This window comes from Dendrobium catenatum, unplaced genomic scaffold, assembly GCF_001605985.2.
Source record: "Dendrobium catenatum unplaced genomic scaffold, ASM160598v2 fragScaff_scaffold_1242, whole genome shotgun sequence".
Classification (NCBI taxonomy): domain Eukaryota; kingdom Viridiplantae; phylum Streptophyta; class Magnoliopsida; order Asparagales; family Orchidaceae; genus Dendrobium; species Dendrobium catenatum.
In genome coordinates, this window is record NW_021319704.1 from 368,852 (window position 1) to 389,073 (window position 20,222).

The 20,222-nt window shown below is 35.3% G+C and overlaps 1 protein-coding gene across 4 annotated transcripts; it reads right to left on the reverse strand.

Annotated features, from left to right (window-relative positions):
* Positions 1 to 1,297: 1,297 nt before the first annotated feature.
* Positions 1,298 to 9,643, reverse strand: LOC110105341 (guanine nucleotide-binding protein subunit gamma 2). 4 transcript variants are annotated; one of them, XM_028699320.1, is made up of 5 exons: positions 9,311 to 9,643; positions 7,092 to 7,113; positions 2,036 to 2,117; positions 1,853 to 1,897; positions 1,298 to 1,760 (listed from the first exon to the last, which is right to left on the reverse strand). In XM_028699320.1, the coding sequence occupies exons 1-5, from the start codon at positions 9,479 to 9,481 to the stop codon at positions 1,658 to 1,660; spliced, it is 423 nt and encodes a 140-aa protein (XP_028555153.1). In that variant the 5' UTR covers positions 9,482 to 9,643; the 3' UTR covers positions 1,298 to 1,657. The 4 variants fall into 4 exon arrangements, with proteins under 4 accessions (XP_028555153.1, XP_028555151.1, XP_028555152.1 ...); XM_028699318.1 differs by having other exon boundaries at positions 2,036 to 2,088; positions 7,092 to 7,164; positions 9,311 to 9,620; XM_028699319.1 differs by having other exon boundaries at positions 2,036 to 2,088; positions 9,311 to 9,598.
* Positions 9,644 to 20,222: the final 10,579 nt, after the last annotated feature.

A 20,222-nucleotide genomic window follows, 5' to 3' on the forward strand; every position in this document is an offset into this window, starting at 1 on the left:
TTAATAAGCCAAAAAATTCCTTTTATCTCCTAAGTATTTCCACACCTCTATTGGAAAAATAGAGAAAATGGTAGCCAACATTAAGAGAGATTTAAAAATTTCTTATGATTTTAGGTTATGGAAAAATGATTAGGGATGATGCTAAGAATATGGGATAATATATTATAAGAGATTGTGAGATAAATCAATAACTAGAAAAAAGATCACATACTCTTCCTTGGGGGGGGGGGGGAGTTGAACAGGGGGTTTGCATTGTGGGGGGGTTGAACACTAAGCTCTCAACTCTAGAAATTTCACTCTCTATTCTTTGCCAAAATATCAAAACTTTCCCTTTCATTCATTCCAATAATATTTAAACTATGCATCAGGTTCTAATGTTCAAAATTCAAAAATACTAAGAATAGCTACTGATATCTTCTTCAATATAACTTTATGGTCATTTAAAAACAGACTTCCATAATTTTAGAAGGACAACTAGCTTTATTATTATCCACTTGCTTTGGCTTTCCTTGGTTATTTGAGAATCACAAGGAATTAAAATTGTTGCACTAAATTTTTAGCTTTAGAGATAGCTAACCAGTAAGTTATTAAGTAAAATCAATCATTCTAACGAGATTGTCCATAGTAGTCTTCAATATCCACTCTCTCCTACTAACAAATTTCACACTCGAATCTTCTCGCAACTCTATCCATCAATTTCTTTCTATCAGGTAATGCAACTGCCCTTGTACGGACCTTACCTGAATTGCTAGATTCTAAAAAAGATCTCTTTCATTATTTGTTCTTTTCTCTTACCTATAATTGATTGGTATCTCTCCTACAACTTCTTTACATTGTTCTTCTTTGCTGCCATCTGCTAACACTAGTCTCCCTCTTCTCTGCCATTATTCTGAATATTTGAATATTTCGCTCTTCTAATTGACCTATGTTTGGTCTTCTCATCTAAATACCCTTTTTTTTTTGTACTTACATGTAATAGCTCTTCATGTAATGAATTATGAGCTGGTTGTCTTGATCCTGCTTCTTAAGAAAAACTATCTTATTCTGGTTCACCGCAATGACACCACAACTTATTGACAAGACATCATAGAAACTAAGGCTTCGTTTGGGACGGCTTTTTTACTGCTTTCTAAAACATAGTTTTAATACAAAAATAAAAAAAATTATACTAAAACTCTGTTTTAGAAAGCAATAAAAAAGCCGTCCCAAACGAAGCCTAAAAGATCTAAATCACATCATATACTTTTTAAGTATCAAACTATAAAACTACATACATAAGCTGCACCATATCAAATCATTGGCCCAGAAAGTTGGTTTTTATATTAGATGGCTCTTCTATGATTCAACATAACTTACTATCTCTAAATCATACTGAAAGCAAATTTATCATTGCTATGTCAACCCTCCAGCAATCCAACATGGAGTGCTAATTACCTCTTGTTCTATGGCTAACATAGAACAATCAAAGGTGGAGAGATTCAACTTTTAACGCAGCATTTACAATTTCTTAATAATGCATCCCATCAAACTTGAACAGTACAGAACATAATCTGAAAAATTATAAACATAGGATGCATAATAAGTAGAACAAAACCAAACTGATGTGTTAGAGAGCTAACATTATAGTTTTTTATTTAAAAAATCAAAATTCCAACACTTAAGAAACATTAGACTCTCTGTTGCTCCACCATTTGCGGTTCCTGGAGCTTCGTACTGGCTGAAACCATCTCTCCCAAGCAGAATGCTCAGGCCCTTTGGTGCTGAGATAAGCAACAGAAATACTTAAAACATAATAGTGAGCAAGGAAATTTCAAAGGAAAAGCATTACGGGTTTATAAGACTGTTGACTCACATGGGAAGAAGAGCATCTGGTATTCCTTCCATAGAAGAGAGAACACTGAATTATCCACAAAAGGAACAGTCAGGCTTGAGAAAAATTGGAGCTTCTTTGGGTAGAACGAGAAAATTTTATTTTATTCCATCGGGAATGATTGATTCGGTGCACTGCAAAGAGAAATCTTATATAAACACTTACTCATTGCATGCAGCAGAAGATGGCTCCATCTTATCCAGTTCTTCTAACTCTGACTGCATAAATGCAGAGAACACCGTGTTTACTGTGTGGAGAAGAAAAAATAAGATATAATAAAGGCATTGGAAAACAATTCACCGAATGCACACTAATTGATTGGATTGATCAACTGGTGTTGCCCATGGTTTTTGAGATCCACTTCAATTTTCTTAGATTTGTTGTTCATGTTTGGTTCGCTACCCTCACAATGATCTTTTAAATGTTTTTGGAGTCAATATTTTGGGTAAAGCAAATTGTTCAACTAAGGCTCAATTTGGACCAACTTCCTCCAAGCTTGTTTTTTAGGTAGTAGTTACATCCCTATTCAACTTCTTTTGTATTGCTTTTATATATCATAAAAACTATTTTTTATAATCAAATCTATTAGAATGTGGTAGCTATAAGAAAGATTCGCTTTTTTCAAAATAAATAAATAAAATAATACCCACAACTGCTTTCAAAAATATTTTTCCTCGCAACATTAGCCAACCCAAATGGAGTAACAAATGTTAAGCTTGAATGCAGTACTTCAACACTATTGGCAACACACAAGCAGAGAAGCTAATTCATATCTATGAGAATAACAGTAACCTTGTTTCTTATCAAACATCAAAACACTACGTTACCAAATGAAGTCTAAGCAATTCAAACAAAACAACACAAGATTTTGATATGATTATTTATTTAGCCCCTGTCATAAACCTCTAGAAAAGGCTAAAAACTTAAATGCTTGACGTACAATTCTCTCCAGGTTCCAGATCATTTTGGACAACCCGAAGCACCTCTCTTCACCCACCTCATTCATGAAGCTTGCATTCTAATTCTTACAAACATACAGCTAAGAATTTCAAATCTTAAAAGATGCAAGGGTTGTTATTTGAAAAAAATACAATATTTATGGGTGAGACAGCCTCTAAAATAAGATATTTGGAAGACGAGATGATAAAATTGGAAGTCGATGTTCAACAATTCTCATGTAGATGAAATTAATTATGCTCAATCAATGAAGTTGGAGGATGAGATGATATTTATGTATCATATGCAGGGGTATCAAACCTGTTATACAAAAATAAAGGACATAGAAGAGGATGCAAGGGTACAACAAAAACAAGCTTTTATCACACTACGTGGGATCAGCTACATAAATCATTTTTCTCCATTGTGTCCTATTAAGAGTCAAATTTTCATTTAAATCTAATAAAGAAAGTTCATTTCTAATATTTTCTAACAAATTATTTTCAGGTCTACCTCTCCCTTTCTTACATCGGAAAGCCTCCATTTTATGTGACTGTTTTCTATGTCAATTTTGCGAATATCGAAATTAGACGAATTGGTAGTGCATTTATGGTATTGCTGATGTCCAGCAATCCAGTCATATTTGGGCATGTTGGATCCGACCTTTTACATACATTCAGATTTCAAACTTGAGTCATGGGAAATGCGTTTCCCAATGCTAATTTTACTGAAGTTGGTAGATTTTGAGTCATCTTTTGTGGTTGAATATTTGGAGTCTACGAGCACGTGACGTCTAGGGATGTTGCGCGGGTCAATAAGTGAATTCGAGTTCGAACCCGATCCTTCTATGCAGATCAATAGAAGTCGACAAGGTTCGAATCATCAAACAAATATACGGTTGCAATGACTAGTATATTTGTCTTAATACATTCATATTAGGCCTTCAAGGCCTCCGTTTCACGATCAGAGTCTGTTTGAGTAATGTAGAGGCTAAATTTTTCACGAAATAAGTGCAGTCGATTTGGAATCATCTCGATTTATGTGTTGACCTCAATTAAACAAATTGATAGTGTATTTAGGGTATTGACGATGTTCCGGTCGGGGCCCCTCATAGTCGAACCGGATGAGATCGGTCAAAAGGGATGACCAACACCCGAAATTAAAGTGCGAGGTTGACAAAACGACGTCGGCGCTTCCCAATGCTAATTTTACTAAAGTTGATAGATTTTGACTCATCCTTTGTGGTTGAATATTTGGAGCCTACGAGCATTCGGTAGTTGTTCGTGACAGTGTTCCGGACACAACGACGAAGTCCGTTTGTCAATCAGACATCATTTGGATAACGCCCTAGTTCGATTGCGAGGAGCCCCGACCTAATAGAATTCGACGTCCTGATCACAACGATGCCGTCAATTTGGAAATCATAGGTCGTTTGACCCTTCAAGTGACGTGCGTCGCTGAGGCGTGTATCACTTTATTCTCCAGTTTGGGTTTAAAATGTCCCTACAAGACATGAGGCATTTTAAATATTTATTCAGGTCGGTCATCCCTTTTGACCGATCTCATCTGATTCGACTGTGAGGGGCCCCGACCTAACAGAATTCGACATCCTGATCACAATAATGCCGTCCGTTTGACAATAAGAGGTCGTTTGAACCTTCAAGTGACGTGCATCGCTGAGGCGTGTATCTCTTTCAGGATGCTTTTTTTCGTAGCTTTAGCTTGAGTCGTGAGATTTTAGTTCCTTCTGCACTGTGCTTTGTGCGGCGGACATTAGCATAATAAACTTTTTGATGATGAAATCCTCTTAGTTCAGCCTTGGGCTTTGTGTGAACTATAGGATATTTTATTCGGTCTTTTGCTTTGTGCTTTGGTGGACTTGTTGAAGAAAAGTTCCCCCGTGTACGGGTACTTATAAGTAACCCCGCCTTGCCGTAGGCACCGTACCGGGGTCCCATCCCACCACGCACAATAAAGACGTGTATGAGCTATTTTCCGGTGCGCCACGAACTCCGATTTGTTTATTCAATTTGAAGCATCCGAATTGGTGACACGGATCCCGAGGCAAGGACACAAATTTCAAGGAAAATGTTGCTCGGTGTTATCCAAATGATGTCTGATTGACAAACGGACTTCGTCGTTGTGTCCGGAACGCCTTCTGTCTGCTTGTACGAATGTTGCAGATCCGGTGGCATGGCATTATAGTTTGTGGACGACAATTTACCTGTACAAAGTAGAAAACAACTCAATACAAAAGCTGCTACAAAATGCCACTGGATCTCACCACTCAAGCTAAAGCTACGAAAAGAAGCATCCTGAATGACACTTACAAATGTCCTTGTAGACTTTAAATATTCATTTGGGTCGACATTGCGCTGCATGCTGATATCTCCGAATAAATATTTAAAATTTTGCTAGGGAAACACTGTGTTTTTATGCAGATGCCCTCGCCAACCCTAAAATGCCTTTATTGCGCGTGGTGGGAACGAAAAGCACGACCGCGGTCCCGCCAAAGCAAGAAGCACAGCAAAGACAAATCAGGTTTCAAAAGTTTAAGACATCGCCTTCTCCAACATACCAAGATTTAAAAGTCATAGTTGTTCGTGACTCCTTCCACTAGAACTTTGATTATCTGATCAATTAGGAGAATTTAGCAGACTACGATCACTTGAACTTGTCGAGTCAAATTAGCCTTCATACTTCTTGCCCCTACTGACGGCTTGACGAAGTGGGGGTTCCGAAATGGGAGTTAGTGGCGCACCAAAAAACCGCCCATACACGCCTTTATTGCGCGTGGTGGGATGGGACCCCGGTGCGGTGCCTACGGCGAGGTGGGGTTACTTATAAGTACCCGTACGTGGGGAAATAACTGTGTTTATGCAGGTGCCCTCGCCAACCCCATAACAAAATACAATTTTTTAGAGGTTGGCAACATTCCGAACGCAACAATGATGTCTGTTTGTCGATCCGACGTCGTTTGGTCAGCCTCGCACTTTAATTTCGGGTGTCGGTCATCCCTTCATTTGAGCAAGCAAAGAGTGACTAAACCATCAAAGTTAACTCTCTCTAATCATATCTTCGACTGGAGCTACTCCAACCTTTTTCACTTATATGCTCGTTTTGTATCCTATCTCTAATAGTAAAGCCACTCATCGACTTGAGCATCCTCATCTTAGCAACACTTAACTTAATATAATGCTTCCCTTTTAATGGTCAATATTCTGTACTATAAAGCTTGCAGGTAATCATCTTATAAAATTTTTCCTTAAATTTGTTTTTTTTTTTGGGGGGGTTTCTATCACACAACAAGCCCGAGGCATTCCTCCACTTCAACCATTCAACTTGAATTCTACTAATAATATCCCCATCTATTTCACCATCACTCTGAACAATAGGCCCAATATATCTAAAACGTTTACACTTATTAATGGCATCAGAGCCCAAAATCGCAATACCCTCACTAAATTTATTATTACAAAAATTACACTCCATATATTCAGTATTAGAACTCCTCAAAAAAAAAAAACTTTAGACTCTAAAGCCGACCTCCATAATTTAAGTTTACCTTCAACTCACTCTCTAGTCTTATCAACGAAAAATATCATCAACAAAAAGCAAACACTAGGTACAACCTCTTATAAATGTCTAGTGAGAACATCCATGACTAAAGCAAAAAGATATGGGATTAAAGTTGATCTTTGATGTAATCAAATTGAAATAGTAAAATACTTTGTCAAACTAATAGCTCCTACATACATATCCTTAATGACTTGAATATAAGCATTATTAACCCCTTTTTTTCAAGAACTCTCTATAGCACTTCTCTTGGAACTTTATCACATGCTTTCTCTAAATCAATAAATATCATATGTAGATCCACCTTATTCTCTCATACTTCTCCATCAAAAATCTCAATAAATGTATAGCTTCCATAGAGACCTACCCAGCATGAATCCAAATTAATTTTGAGAAACATTAGTACCACGTCTTAAACTACGTTTCATAACTCTCTCCGTAGTTTTAAAGTATGACACAGAAACATAATTCCTCTATAATTCGCATAATCTTGTGCATCACCTTTATTATTAAAAAAAGGAATCAATAGACTCATTTTCCACTCATCTAAAATCTTTTTAATCTTCAAAATAATATTAAAAAGTTTAATCTTCGGAAGAGGATGTAAGGGTATTAGTGATAAAAGAACATCATAGAGATTAACATGTAGAGCATGGAAGAATAGGGGAGTTAAGTAGTAGGGAAAGAGACAAAGAATAATGAAGCATACTTTCTCGGACAAATCTCTGAATCTGTCATAGGACAAGTGAAGAATCATAGAATCTCCAAAGAAAGGCCAAAATCTTCATGCAGCAAGGAAAATATAAATTACATTAATCATATGAACATAATCAGGTTACATGATTATGACAACTATTAACAATAATAGATCATATTTCGAATGATAAAACTATCCAAGACAAATAAGGGAATACTAAATTAATAAATAGAAAAAATGTCAAATTAACCCATTACATTGAAACAAGAAAAAACGGGGTTATGATGTAAAAATAAAAAAAATAACAGAAATGAAATATATAAAAGACTCAATGAAAATGACACATCTAAACTAAGAAGTGAGCTTTATGGTTTCTATCAATCCCCCTGTGTTCTACTCTAGAGATTGGTAGCATCAAATAAACACAGCAGATCAAGAAATATTAAAAGGCAGTACAAGTAAAGAAATTGTTACTGATGAAAATTGGCAGTGATTGCCTCAATATATCTGCCATTAAATAGATGACTTTTTTTTGTTGGGAGAACAGGAATGTTGACTCACCCCTGGAACATTAAACAGCATCTACAAAAGTACTTGCAAAAGATACCAAATAGAAATCCTTATGAACGCTAGCTTACCATTAATCAGATTATGAAGATAATCCCGTTATGTCTTTTCAAGAAAAAGAAGGATTGAACAACAACAACAACATGAAGTCTTTATCCCACTACGTGGGGTCGGCTATATGAATCCTTTTTCTCCATTGTGTCCAATTAAAAGTCAAATTCTCGTTTAAATCTAATAAAGAAATGTCATTCCTAATAATTTCTAACCAAGTCTTTTTAGACCTACCCCTAACTTTCTTAACATAAGTCAAATCTAATACCTCTACTCTCCTAACCAGGTCATCGGAAGGCCGACATTTTATGTGACCAAACCATCTAAGGCGTCTCTCTCTAATCTTATCTTCTACTGGAGCTACTCCAACCTTTTCACGTATATGCTCATTTCGTATCCTATCTCTAAGGGTAAAGCCACTCATCCACCTGAGCATCCTCATCTCTGTCAAACATAACTTAGTATTATGCTTCTTTTTTAATGCCAACATTCAGCACCATAAAGCATTGCAGGCCTCACTACCATCTTATAGAATTTTCCCTTAAGTTTAAGGGGTACATTTCTATCACATAACAAGCCCGATGCATTCCTCCACTTCAACCATCCAACTTGAATTGCAATGAAGGAAAATAATTCCTTTTTTTTTTTAATGGATGGCTGAGCTCAATGGGGTTGATCAAACTGGAAGATCAATTTGTGTTGGTTAGGTTGGGTCGATTCGGTAAGGTATGGTCAGTTAAAAGAAAATAAATAGCTACGAATCAAAACACAATAAGGAAATTGGCCAGATTAGTTTTAGGGTTTAAATTTAAGCACAGTTAGAATTCGGATTTGAATTTGAACAAGTAAGTTGGTTATTTAAGCTGAAGTCTTTATGTTTGAATTTTAAGTTAAATAATTCAAATGAGGAGTTTGTTGGAGAAATTTTAGGAAAATATTTGAATGGAGGATATCAGGGAGGCTGTTAGGGTATTGGATTCTAGAGAAAGTGAAGAGAAAGCGCTCAAATTGAGGAAAGGGGGTTTATTGTTCCAAGGAAAGAAAATGAAAATTTTGAGAGAGTGTGGAGCTCCTTATATTTCCTTTCTTCAAGCAAATGAAGAAGGAAGAAGAAGAAGGACATGTCATAGAGTACCTTAATCTCTAAAGTAAAGTAAATAAAAAAATAAAGAAATCACCATCATACCTCATGTCAACATCGATCCTTCGATGCATGCAATTAGTCTCTTAGAAAATTGTATTGGGTAGAGAAAACCAACATTTATTCTCAAAAATAGGAATCGAAATAGATGTATTCCTTAAGCAGGGTTCATTAACTTCATTTGGATCATACAAAAAACAACAAGAATGATATACTAACAACCTATAACACTTAATAGAAACAAGCAATTTCGATTCCAGTGCAGAGCTAACCAAAAGACCATTCCAAAACTTATTTTTTTTAACTATTCAAGAAAAATCACAGATAAAATATAAAAAGAGGTATTTTTATAACGAAATTCCCCTTTAAAGATAAACCGTCAGGAAATCGCTTTGAACTCCTTTCTACTTGTGCCGATTAGAAAGAAACTGGAAAAAAGAGAAAGGAAAAAAAATGGCGAGATTTTTTATACTTCGAGTGATTGGATCTCCTGATGAAGGCGGCCAATGGCGGCAGAAAGACGATGTTTTCCGAGATAGTCCCCAACCCTAAGAGGACGCCGCGCAGAGGACGCCGGCTCATCCGTCCTCCCGTTCTCAGCCGGACCTGAAGACGAATCCACCCTCATGGTCCCGCTGGCCATCGCTAAATCTGACGGCGTCGGTAAAAGGGGAGGAGAGAGGAGAAATGATGAAGGGAAGAAGACGTGGACTTGGAGAAGGAAAAGAGATAGGAATCTTGTAGAGCCATCGTTATCCGAGCTACTCCAATGATAATAGGCCAAGCGGAACCCTCTTAAAACTGGTGAGACATCGTATACTGATGCAAAGGAGCAGGGAAAGCATTTTGTCCAGAAGTGGTGTTTTTTATTTTTTACGGTAGCATTGTATGATGCAGCTTACTTGATTTATTAGCTCAGAGTTTAAATTTCTAATTAAAAATTATTGGATTCAAACTCTCAACTCAAAACCTCTTGATATTAGCCATTGCGTCCAACCAATATATAGTTGAGCTGTGTTTATATTTTTTGATACATACTAATTTGAAAAGAAAGACTTGTGGGTTTTATCAAATAATAATATGTAGAAGTTAAAGTGTTGCAAAAAAATTCTAATCATTTGAAAATATAACAATTGAATTTCATTTATATATCTTAGTGAGATTTAGATTTCATTTGTAATAGTTTTTTTACTATTTTTTAAAATAGCTTTTTAGCAAAAAAATATTCATGCTTAAAAAATTTGTATATTAGAAAGTTGTTTTATAAAACAGCAAGAAAACTGTAAGGCTTTATTTGAGACAGCTTTTTCACTACTTTCTAAAGCAATTTTTTAATAAAAATTTTCTACTTCATAAATTTTTGTGATTGAAGACAGAAAAAAATTTGTCCCAAATAAAACCGAAAATTCTTCAAGTATTTTAATGAGATGAGATGCTCCATATTGCTTAATAAATTGGTTAAGACTTCTATGAAATTTATGATGTGAAGAATAGTTATTTTTGGACCACTTTAGTTAAGGTCTTTCATTATATGAATTTTTTGATAGAATAAAAGCCGCGGGCTGTTTATTATTGTCAAGTATTTCACATAGGCAAAATTTTAAGAAGGAACGTTGTATAAGATTAATGTTTTATTTGGGAGGGTTTTTTTTTTCTTCTTAAATTTTTTTTTTACTAAAAAATAATTTTAAGAAACATTAAAAAAAGTAGTCCCAAATAAAGCCTAAATTAGACGAATAATTTTAATTAAAATAGAATTTTAAACATAACGAAAATGCGAAAGTGATTTTGGATTTCAGGGTTAAGATTTTTTTGAATGTTTTTGCGTTTTCATACATAAATCGCAAAATTCTTTTTGGTTGTCTTTGAAAACAAAGCTATATTTTGAGTTTTCTGCACGCATCAACTCACTTTGTCTTATTGGTTGAGAGCTTAGGCTTCCAACTAAAAGGTCTTTGGTTCGAGTCTTTGTGTATGCATTGTGTGTGTGAGTTTTTACCTTAAATGGTCTAAATGTCCCAAAAAAAAAGTTTCTAAAATAGATGGTAGGAAGAAGGATTAGGAGCTATTTGATTTGCTGTATTTATGATGTAAAGTAAATGGAAAGAAAAAGTAAGTTCATGCATTTACTTTACATTCATTTTAAAGATAAAATGTTTTAATTAGAATATTTAAATATTAATTAGCTTATGGTTACTAAAATATTGTTTTAAGGTTGAACATGATAAAATTTAGGTCAAAATTTAAATAATAATAATAAATTAAAAAAAAATTATTACAAATGGTTACATACATATTTTTAAATTTTGATTTTTAAAAATAAGAAAGATTTAGAATTTTCTTGTACGCTATTTTCATATTTTAAAAACATTTTATATTGAAAATTTGTAACAATAAATTTATTTTATTAAAAAATTCAAAATTAATGGTATACATTTAATATGAAAGAGAGTAACCATAAATAATATTGAATGAGAATTTGAATGCTAACTAGAAATTAAAATAAAGTATTCTTATATGTAGCTATTGTCTAACAAGTCATTCATATGACGAATAAATAATTGACCCTAAAAGGCATATAGATAATAATTAAGTTATTAATATTTAAATTTTGCTCTACATTAAGGAAATACAATTAGCAAAATTCCTTTTTTAATTAATGCAATATCTTACTAAAATCTAGGTTATTATTAGTCTTATTGATCATCAGAAAATATATCATGTTTACTCTTATTTTATGTTGGGGGCCTCAATTAGTAGAAGGCTTTGCACCTACATATATTAGAGGAAGAAACAGGCCTCCACAGATAAATGGCATGATAACATTTGAATAACTGCAACTTATGATTCTTGGAGTATTATGGTGCGGTCAGGCCACACACACAGTTAATCATGTATGTCGACTACATAATAATGGTGATCACACCACTGTCCGTATCACAGATGATGATGTATATGAGTTCGTGATTGCTGAGGCTAGGAGGAGGACAGTGATCGTGTATGTCAATTTTGAGGAGTTGCCAAGATAAGTATCTGAATTAGAGTTATCGTCCCCTGTGCACTTTAATAATCCCCAACATTCCACCCATGTGTACACGTTATTCTCGATCATGTCCTCCTATTTACCAAGCGCTTATACTCTTAAATATAATATAGTAGTTATTCATCTTACACAAATCATGTAGGCCCACCCCCATTGATGGTCAATCAGCCCATTGTGCATGGCTTAGGCATTTTTGAGCGGCCAACAATCAACTTCAGCTTCCCAAACTATATTCAAGGATCACACTCCTTCATGTCGTACCTTAATAAAGCTCAAGTTACATATGAAGCTTGTTCGATGTAGGATGAGGTTGAACCAAACCTTCCCATTTATAAGACCATGGAAAGTGGTACAAGTGAAAACTCCAGTAGAGACATTGATCCTTCTTCCGATCCTATTCCCACAGACAAGAAGGACCTTGCAGTCCATAGGCATGAAATCATTCGAAGTAATGAAACATAAAACATTGAAAATCTAGATTCCAAGATTACAAATAATGATTTCGTATAATTCATAACCACTATTGAGGACTAAGATGTAATGGATATTATATATGGCCCCCTAGGACATAACCAGGAGGAGTTAGAGGCCATAATTCTTGATCGTCTCCATGAGAATATGACATTCAGGACAAAGGAAGCACTACAGTGTGCTCTGAATGGTTGATATATTAAGAACAATGTATATGGCATTTATTATTTTTTCATTGAAGTAATAAATAATTGTATTAATATGTAATATCTTATTATGTAATGCCTGGTATTATTTGCAACTGTATAGCTAGTTGCCTCAGCACACCTGCAGATGGCGCGATAGTTGCTTGTTCACTGCACACACTTCATACATACACTTCATTTATTAATATTGACTATATTAGACACTTAAAATTTATCAGATTAGAACATTACATCATTGCACATTATAAAGGTGGTGCACTAAGGTCCCGATTTTTAGAGAGAAAAGGCGAATTTTGAATTTTTGTTTCCCGCAATTTCTTGCTTCCTCTGATGATGGTAGAAGATCGTCAGCCTCCTTTGGCCGACGATTCTTTTGCAGTCGTCTGTCTTCTTCAAATGGTGTTAGGTTTCTTTCCCGATCGAATCCAGCTTCATTTATGCCTGCTTTTGGAGATGGTAATTCGAGGTTTTATTAGGATGCAAAGATGAGATTTAAGTCTGGGTTACCTTTAGTCATCAATGAAGGTGGATTACTGGTTCCTAAAAAAACAAATGGAATGTGTAGGGAAGGGTAAGAATGTATTGATCGACATATTGGATAAAAGCCCAAAAATGCTTGGATGTCTTATAGAGTCCAAATTTGAGCTTAAATCAAATAATGGTGCTTCTCCGTCTTCTGGCTTGAAGACATTGAATGGAGTTGTCTACGCCAATCTTATTGATGGGGATACTGGAATGCCGGAAGAGTTGGATTCTTTTTGATTTAGATCGAATTTGATCCATACTTCAGAGGAAGAGATAGATAAAAAGAATTCTGATGGGCTTAAATCTGGTTGTGATCATCAGATTAAAGAGGCTAGTTTGGATCAATTAGCATCTGATCTGGAGAAGGTCCGTAGTTATGATTCAGGTGATCTGGGCCATTACAATACAATTAATAATCAGACGGATGTTCCCAAATAATAGCCGAGCAAGGTGTTGATGAATGCATAGAGTAAAAATTTGAATATCATAGCTCTGGATATTAATCATGGTGACTGTGTAGTCAAGAATGGGTATTTGGTGAAGTTGCATATACAAAATGAATTGGAGAATACTAAGAAGCTTAAAAAATTATTGGTAATCAAAGTTTTTGGTGAGAATGTTCCCTTTCATGTCATAAGCATGGAATTAAGGAGGCAATGATCCCAATTTGGTAGATTTCATCTGATATTGCTCGGAATGGGGTGGGTGCTTTGTGCTTTTGAAGAATCAGAACCAATGGAGTCAATCCTATCTAGTGGACCTTAGTATGTCAATGGACATATCATTGGAATGGATAGATGATCACCTTCCTTTTTCCCTACCTCTTTAAAGGGATTATCGGCTCCTGTATGGCTTAGGATGCCAAACCTCCCATTATAATGTTGAGACAAAATTAATGTATGTAGGATTGCATCCATGGTTTGTACTCTATATCTGATAGATGGGAACATGTTCCAGTGGGGGAGAAGAGAATTTTCTAGAATTTGTGTCCGGATCATGCTAGATAGAAAGCTGCCGTTGGGTGTTTGGGGGAAGGGAAGTTCAGGTAAATTCTTCCAAAAGATTGAGTATGAAAGAATTTCTAACTTTTGCTTCCATTGTGGTAAGATAGGGCATTTAAAGAAGAATTGTATGAACATTTGTTTAGATGCTAATCGTGCTTCTAAACAAATGGAGAATCTAGTTAAAAATGTTATTCCAGTTGAAAATAAAGACTCTAGAGTTGTTGAGAGGGTTGGGGATGATGTTACTAATGCCAGCAAAGCAGGTTATGAACCTTGGGTTCACGTCAATTATGTGAAGAGGAGGTTCAAAAACTCAAGCTTCAAGAAAACTTTGTCACGACCTTTAGAGGATGCTGATAAGGTGAATGGAGTTATAGAAGTCCATGATGCTGAAAGGAATCAGAATGGTACTGAAATGGCTAAAGTTAATGGTGAATCAGGCTCTCTATCTAAAGTAATGGTTGTTGAGGTAAAATCAAATTTTCTTTAATTGAGAATAGCTCCTTGCATATACCTTCTTTTGAAATTGGAGGGGGTATAATCTTGAAATCCTACAATATTCCTAATGATGTTAACAAATTTGATGTCTTAAATCAAGTTGTTGAGGAAGGGGAGATAGTTTTCCTAGATAAGGATGTGGTGATGTCCCTTGATGTTTTTGTTATTAAAGAAGAAGTTGGTCTTGGGTCCTTGGAAAAGGAAGCTGATGTAATGAACGTTCAATTGGAATTTAAAGATGGTGGATCTTCTAATGTCAGGAAGAAAGGTTCAAAATAGCTCAAAGGAATAGGGCCTATAAAATTAGCTCCTAGAAGTAGGAGAGTGGAATGTGATCAAAAAGAGAAGGTGGGGATATCTTCCCCTCTTGTTCAATTATGTCTTTTATAGCTTTTTGGAATTATAGAGGATCTAGAAAGAGAAAAGCTTCTCTATATCTCAAGGAGGTTGTGAAGAATCATGGTGTCTCTTTTCTGGGGTTTCTTGAAACCAAATTTACATCTATTGATAAGAGGGATGTCAATTCGTTAATTAGTGCTGAGTGGGATTACTTTCAAGTTCCTTCTGAAGGATTGTTAGTAGGTATTTTGGTGTTATGGAAATATAGCATGGCTTCTTTTAATGTTTTGGAATCTTCTTCCCAATTTGTAATTAGAGAGTTAGATGTTCTTAATAAAGGCATGTGGATAATTACTACTATCTATGGGAATAAGGATGCATATAGGAGGGCTCTTTGGGAGAAGCTAGAATTACATTCTGCTAGAGACTTGACTATGGTGGTGGTGGGAGATTTCAACTATTTGCTTTCTAAGGATGACAAAAAGGGAGGGAAAATATTTTCTTTTTCCCATGGACCTAAGGAAATGAAGTCTTTTTTATCTTGTAATAATTTTCATGAGGTTGGATGTGTTGGGATAAAATTTATGTGGTGTAACAATAAGTCTGGTGGCTAACAGTTCCTTGAAAGGTTAGACAAATGTTTTTTTTTAAATTTAGTTGCTATAAGCTCTTCCCATCGTATAGTGGTTAGGCACCTGGCTAGAGTAGCATCGGATCACTGCCCGATCCATTTAAATCTGTTGGAATTCAGTCCTATGTCTAAGAGAACTATCAAATTTTAAGATGTTTGGGCTTCTATCCTGGCTTCTGCTATGGTGGTGAGGGAAGCTTGGAGAAAGAAAACTTTTGGGTATCTTTCTCAAATTCTAAACTGCATGATGAGAAGAGCTTTAAAGGCTTTGTTTTACTGGAGTAAAGCCAAGCTTAAAAACTTAAATCTTTTAAAGGAAAGTCTCAAGAAGGATATCTTGGAGTTACAAGTAAAAGAAGTAGATTTTGGGTGTCTTTCGGTTGAAGACAGATGGTCCTTAAAAGCAAAAGTAATTGAGCTGAATTCAACCTTGACTCCGATGAATACGTGGTGGAGGCAGTGTGCAATGGTCAAATGGTTGGTCGAGGGTGATTGCAATTCTAGATTTTTTCAAGCTTTTTCTAGTTCAAGGAGGAACTCTAATTTCATCTTCAAGATTAAAGATGAAAATGGGCTTCTTGTGGAATATCAACACCGAATTGAATATGTTTTGTTTTAGTTCTTTAAGGAGAAGTAGAGAGATAGAAGCTGCTCACTGGATGGCTGGCCTTCTCTGTGGAGATGTTTGGATGAAGATAACATTATAATGTTGAACAAAGAGTTCTCCTTAGAAGAAGTGGAGATCATGATCAAGCAGGTTGGTGGGAACATTGCTTCAAGAAACGATGGTATTTCCTACTCATTTATTAAATCTTATTAGGCTATTATTAAAGAATATTTCTGAAATGCGATTAACCATTTCTTTTATTCAGGGGAATTGTGTAAGGAGTGGAAAGAGACTTTTATTGTGCATATTCCTAAGGTGACTAATCCTATTTCTCCTTCAAATTTTAGACCCATTAGTCTGTGCAACACTATTTATAAAGTGGCTGTCAAGGTTATATTGAATAGATTGTCATTTATTATTCCTAAGCTGATCTTTGAAGACCAAGTGGAATTTATAAAAGGAAGGTCGATATTTGACCATTTTCTTGTAGCACATGAAATCTTTCACAAGTTCAGGTATTCTAAATCTTCTAAGGGTTTAGTCTCTTTCAAAATAGATATGGTGCAAGCTTATGATTCTATGGGCTGACCTACTTTGGTGAAAGCTTTAGATTATTTTTTATTTCCCGCCAAGTTTTCTAATTATGAAATGTGTTTAAAATCTTACCTTCTCTTTGTTGATTAATCGCAATTTTACTAATTGGATCAATATTATAAGTGGCTTTCGACAAGATGTCCTTTGTCACCCTTTTTGTTTATTACGTATTCTCAACTCTTACCGAATGATTTTTTTACAAAGAAGTGAGTCAATTGGAGTTTGTGTTTGTCCAAATGGACCAAATATTTCACATTTGCTCTATGTGGACAACATCATGATTTTCTCTGAAGCCAGGTTGATGGTGGTGAAGGAGATCAAAGGTATTTTAATGGACTTTTGTGTTTGACAGGTGAAAAGGTAAATATTAGTAAATCTAGAATTTTGTTTGGAAAAGCTATAAGAAGGAAAAAAAAGGAGAGCAATTTCTCTTATTATGGGATTTAAATCGGTTAAGGAAATTTATTATATATAGTTAAAGTTACTTTGAGGAGGCTAGTAAGAGCAGATTTTCAATTCATTATTGATAAAGTCTTGAGGATGTTGAACATTTGGGGTAAATTCATCTCTTTAACTAGAAGGATCACTCTTGTTAAGTCAATTTTGCTCTCTTTTCCTACTTTCCATTCTACTCTTTCATTGATCCCAAAAGGTGTCTTAGATGAAATGGATAAGTTGTGTAGAAGCTTCATTTGGAATAAAAGGGATGGAGGTGCTGGGATACATTATGTTAATTGGGAAATGATGTGTAGGTTGTTGAATTGTGGAGGCCGAGGATTACATTCCTATTCAAATAAAGTTGGACCGTTAAGGGCTAAGGTTGCTTGGAAATATGATCAAGAAAAAGACTCATTGTTGCATAAAGTTCTTTATCTGAAATATGGTCCACTAAGTGATGCTGCTATTTCGAAAAATGTAGGCTCAGCTACTTGGAGATTGATTACTAATGGTGGGAAATTCCTCAAACCAATTGTTAGATAGAGCATTGCTAATGGTGAATCTATTGATGTCTTCAAAGATACTTGGATTATGGATAAAAGTATTAATAGATGGCCAACATTTGTGATGTCACAACATAACAACGAATTGGATGTGGATATGTTCATTTCTAATGGATGCTGGGATGTAAGAGAATTGAACAAGTTCTTTGGGAAGGATCCTGTGGATCACGTTTGCAAGATACAAATTTTGCCAAAACTTTCTGAAGACAGGATGGAACCTATCCATCAGAAATCTGGAAAGTCAATTTATGCAATGGCAGCTAAGGCATTGGAGCAAGACCATTCTGATTTTCAAAACTGGGTGTGGATGAAAAAGCTAAGCTTATTCCTCAGGTGGAGACCTTTAGGTGGAGAATTCTTAACAATGTTATTCCTACTTACCACTTCTTGTCATATAGGAGATTGCAAGGGAATAACAGGTGTCCAAGGAGTTCTGATGAAGTTGAAGACATTGATCATGTTGTAACCAAATGCAGGAAGTTGAAAGAGGTTGTTCAACACTTAAATAGATGGGGTTTTGGAATTCTGACATTTGATTCTTTTGAAGATTGTTGTAGGTGGCTGGCTAATTAGAATACTTGGTTAGTTAAATTGTTTTGTAATACTATTTTCTTCTCTTGGAAGGCAAGGAATAAGCTAGTTCACAGAGGCATTGAGGGCAGCCCTTTGGTTATTGTGGCTAATTCTATTAATTATGCTGCAGTTTCAGCATCTTATAATTATTTTAACTCGGACTACCAGGATGTTAATCAGCCTTTCAAGTTGTTGGTTAATCGTTGGAGTCCTCCTCCACCCGATTGGATGAAAGTTAATGTGGATGCATCGTTATTACCATCTTACAAAGCTGGGATTGGTGGTGTTTTTTAAGACTACATGGACATATTTCTGTTGGCATTTGGACATGCATGTGTTCATTGGGATGTTTCTCGATTGGAGCTTCTAGAAATTCAATCTATTAAGGATGTTATTAAATATTGGATGTTTTGTTATAAAGGTCTACTCATGGAAGGTGGCAACAAAATATTATCAAGTTTCTTTAGGATGCTGTTAGGAGAGGTGAACAGGAGTTGGAGTAACTTTCTTTTATCAAGGATTTTAATTATGTAATTTTTAATTAAATATATTGGAGGTGTAATAAGTTAGCAGATTTATGTGCTAACTATGTTTTTGTTAGTTCTTTTATTTGGAAAGACATTAGTATGAATAAGGTTCCTCCTTCTTTTATTAGGTTGTTAAAGGAGGAATCAGATGCTACTAGTTTGTAGTTTATATTGGTTTCTTTAGTTTTTAATACAACTTATTGCTTCTTTCAAAAAAAAAAAAAAAAGAGGGCTTTCAAAAAAAAAAAAAAGAGGTGGTGCACTCTAACAAACACCTATCACCTACCCATCAGAGAGATGATAGTGACCCTGCAAGTTGTTTAGGTGATTGCACGAATCAAAATCCATGGTGCAATGATGATCATCCGCCTAGTGTTTGGGAAGGCCTACATTCGTCCACTTAATCGGAGTGCTGTGGTGAGCTTTTGGGTACCCACCTAAACCCAAATTCTACTTATCACGATTCAGAGGAACATGCGATCGAGGCTACTTTAAAATGGGTAATCGACGAGCCCATTTGATACTCCCTCTTAGATGGCTTAAATAGACCTTCTATAGGGAAATGTATGATGATTTTCCCCATTATATTTTTATGAGACATGTTAGGGCATACATTTGAATATGGCTGGTTGCTTCTTACTCCATGATACTTCTAGTTCCCACGTGCACTTGTAGTACTTACCCTTACTTGAGCATATTGAGGTTTTTGCACAACACTCACTCGGAGCCTCCATATGGGCATATTTGTACAGATATTGAATTTATCAACAAAATCCACATGATTGTATATTGTGGAATGCCTCCCACTTCTATAGGTCTAGTCATGGGAGCTACTACATGTTGATAGACTAACACTTTCGGATACCTTTTGCTCATCATATAGTTAGTAAGCTATTGGGATTCATGAGGTATTTCAAACATAACTAATTATTCTTTTGATCTCCAATAACATTATTTATTAAGTGGATTCTATATACTATATATGGGCGGAGGAGAGGGTTTGGGAGGTACTAGAAGGGAACATGATGACATATAGAGATGAGATGGATGGCCTATAGTAGAGCCAAGAATGTAACTATATAATTAATAAGGGTGTCAATATTTGACTCAACCTAAAAATCTGAACAGAACCTGACCCAAAAATTCTAGGTTAGGGTCAACTTGTTTGTCATGCAAGGGGGTTTGGGTTCAACAAACTAGTCAGTTTCAAAAATTCGATCGAGTTCTAGTTCATTTAAAAACCTAAGAAAGACTCACTCATGATCTAGATCTAACCTCCCACAATTCTGCTCCGCACTGATGACAAAGATATGCACTACAAGAAAATGGGTCAATAGGGACCAAAAAATTAGAGACAAAAAAAAT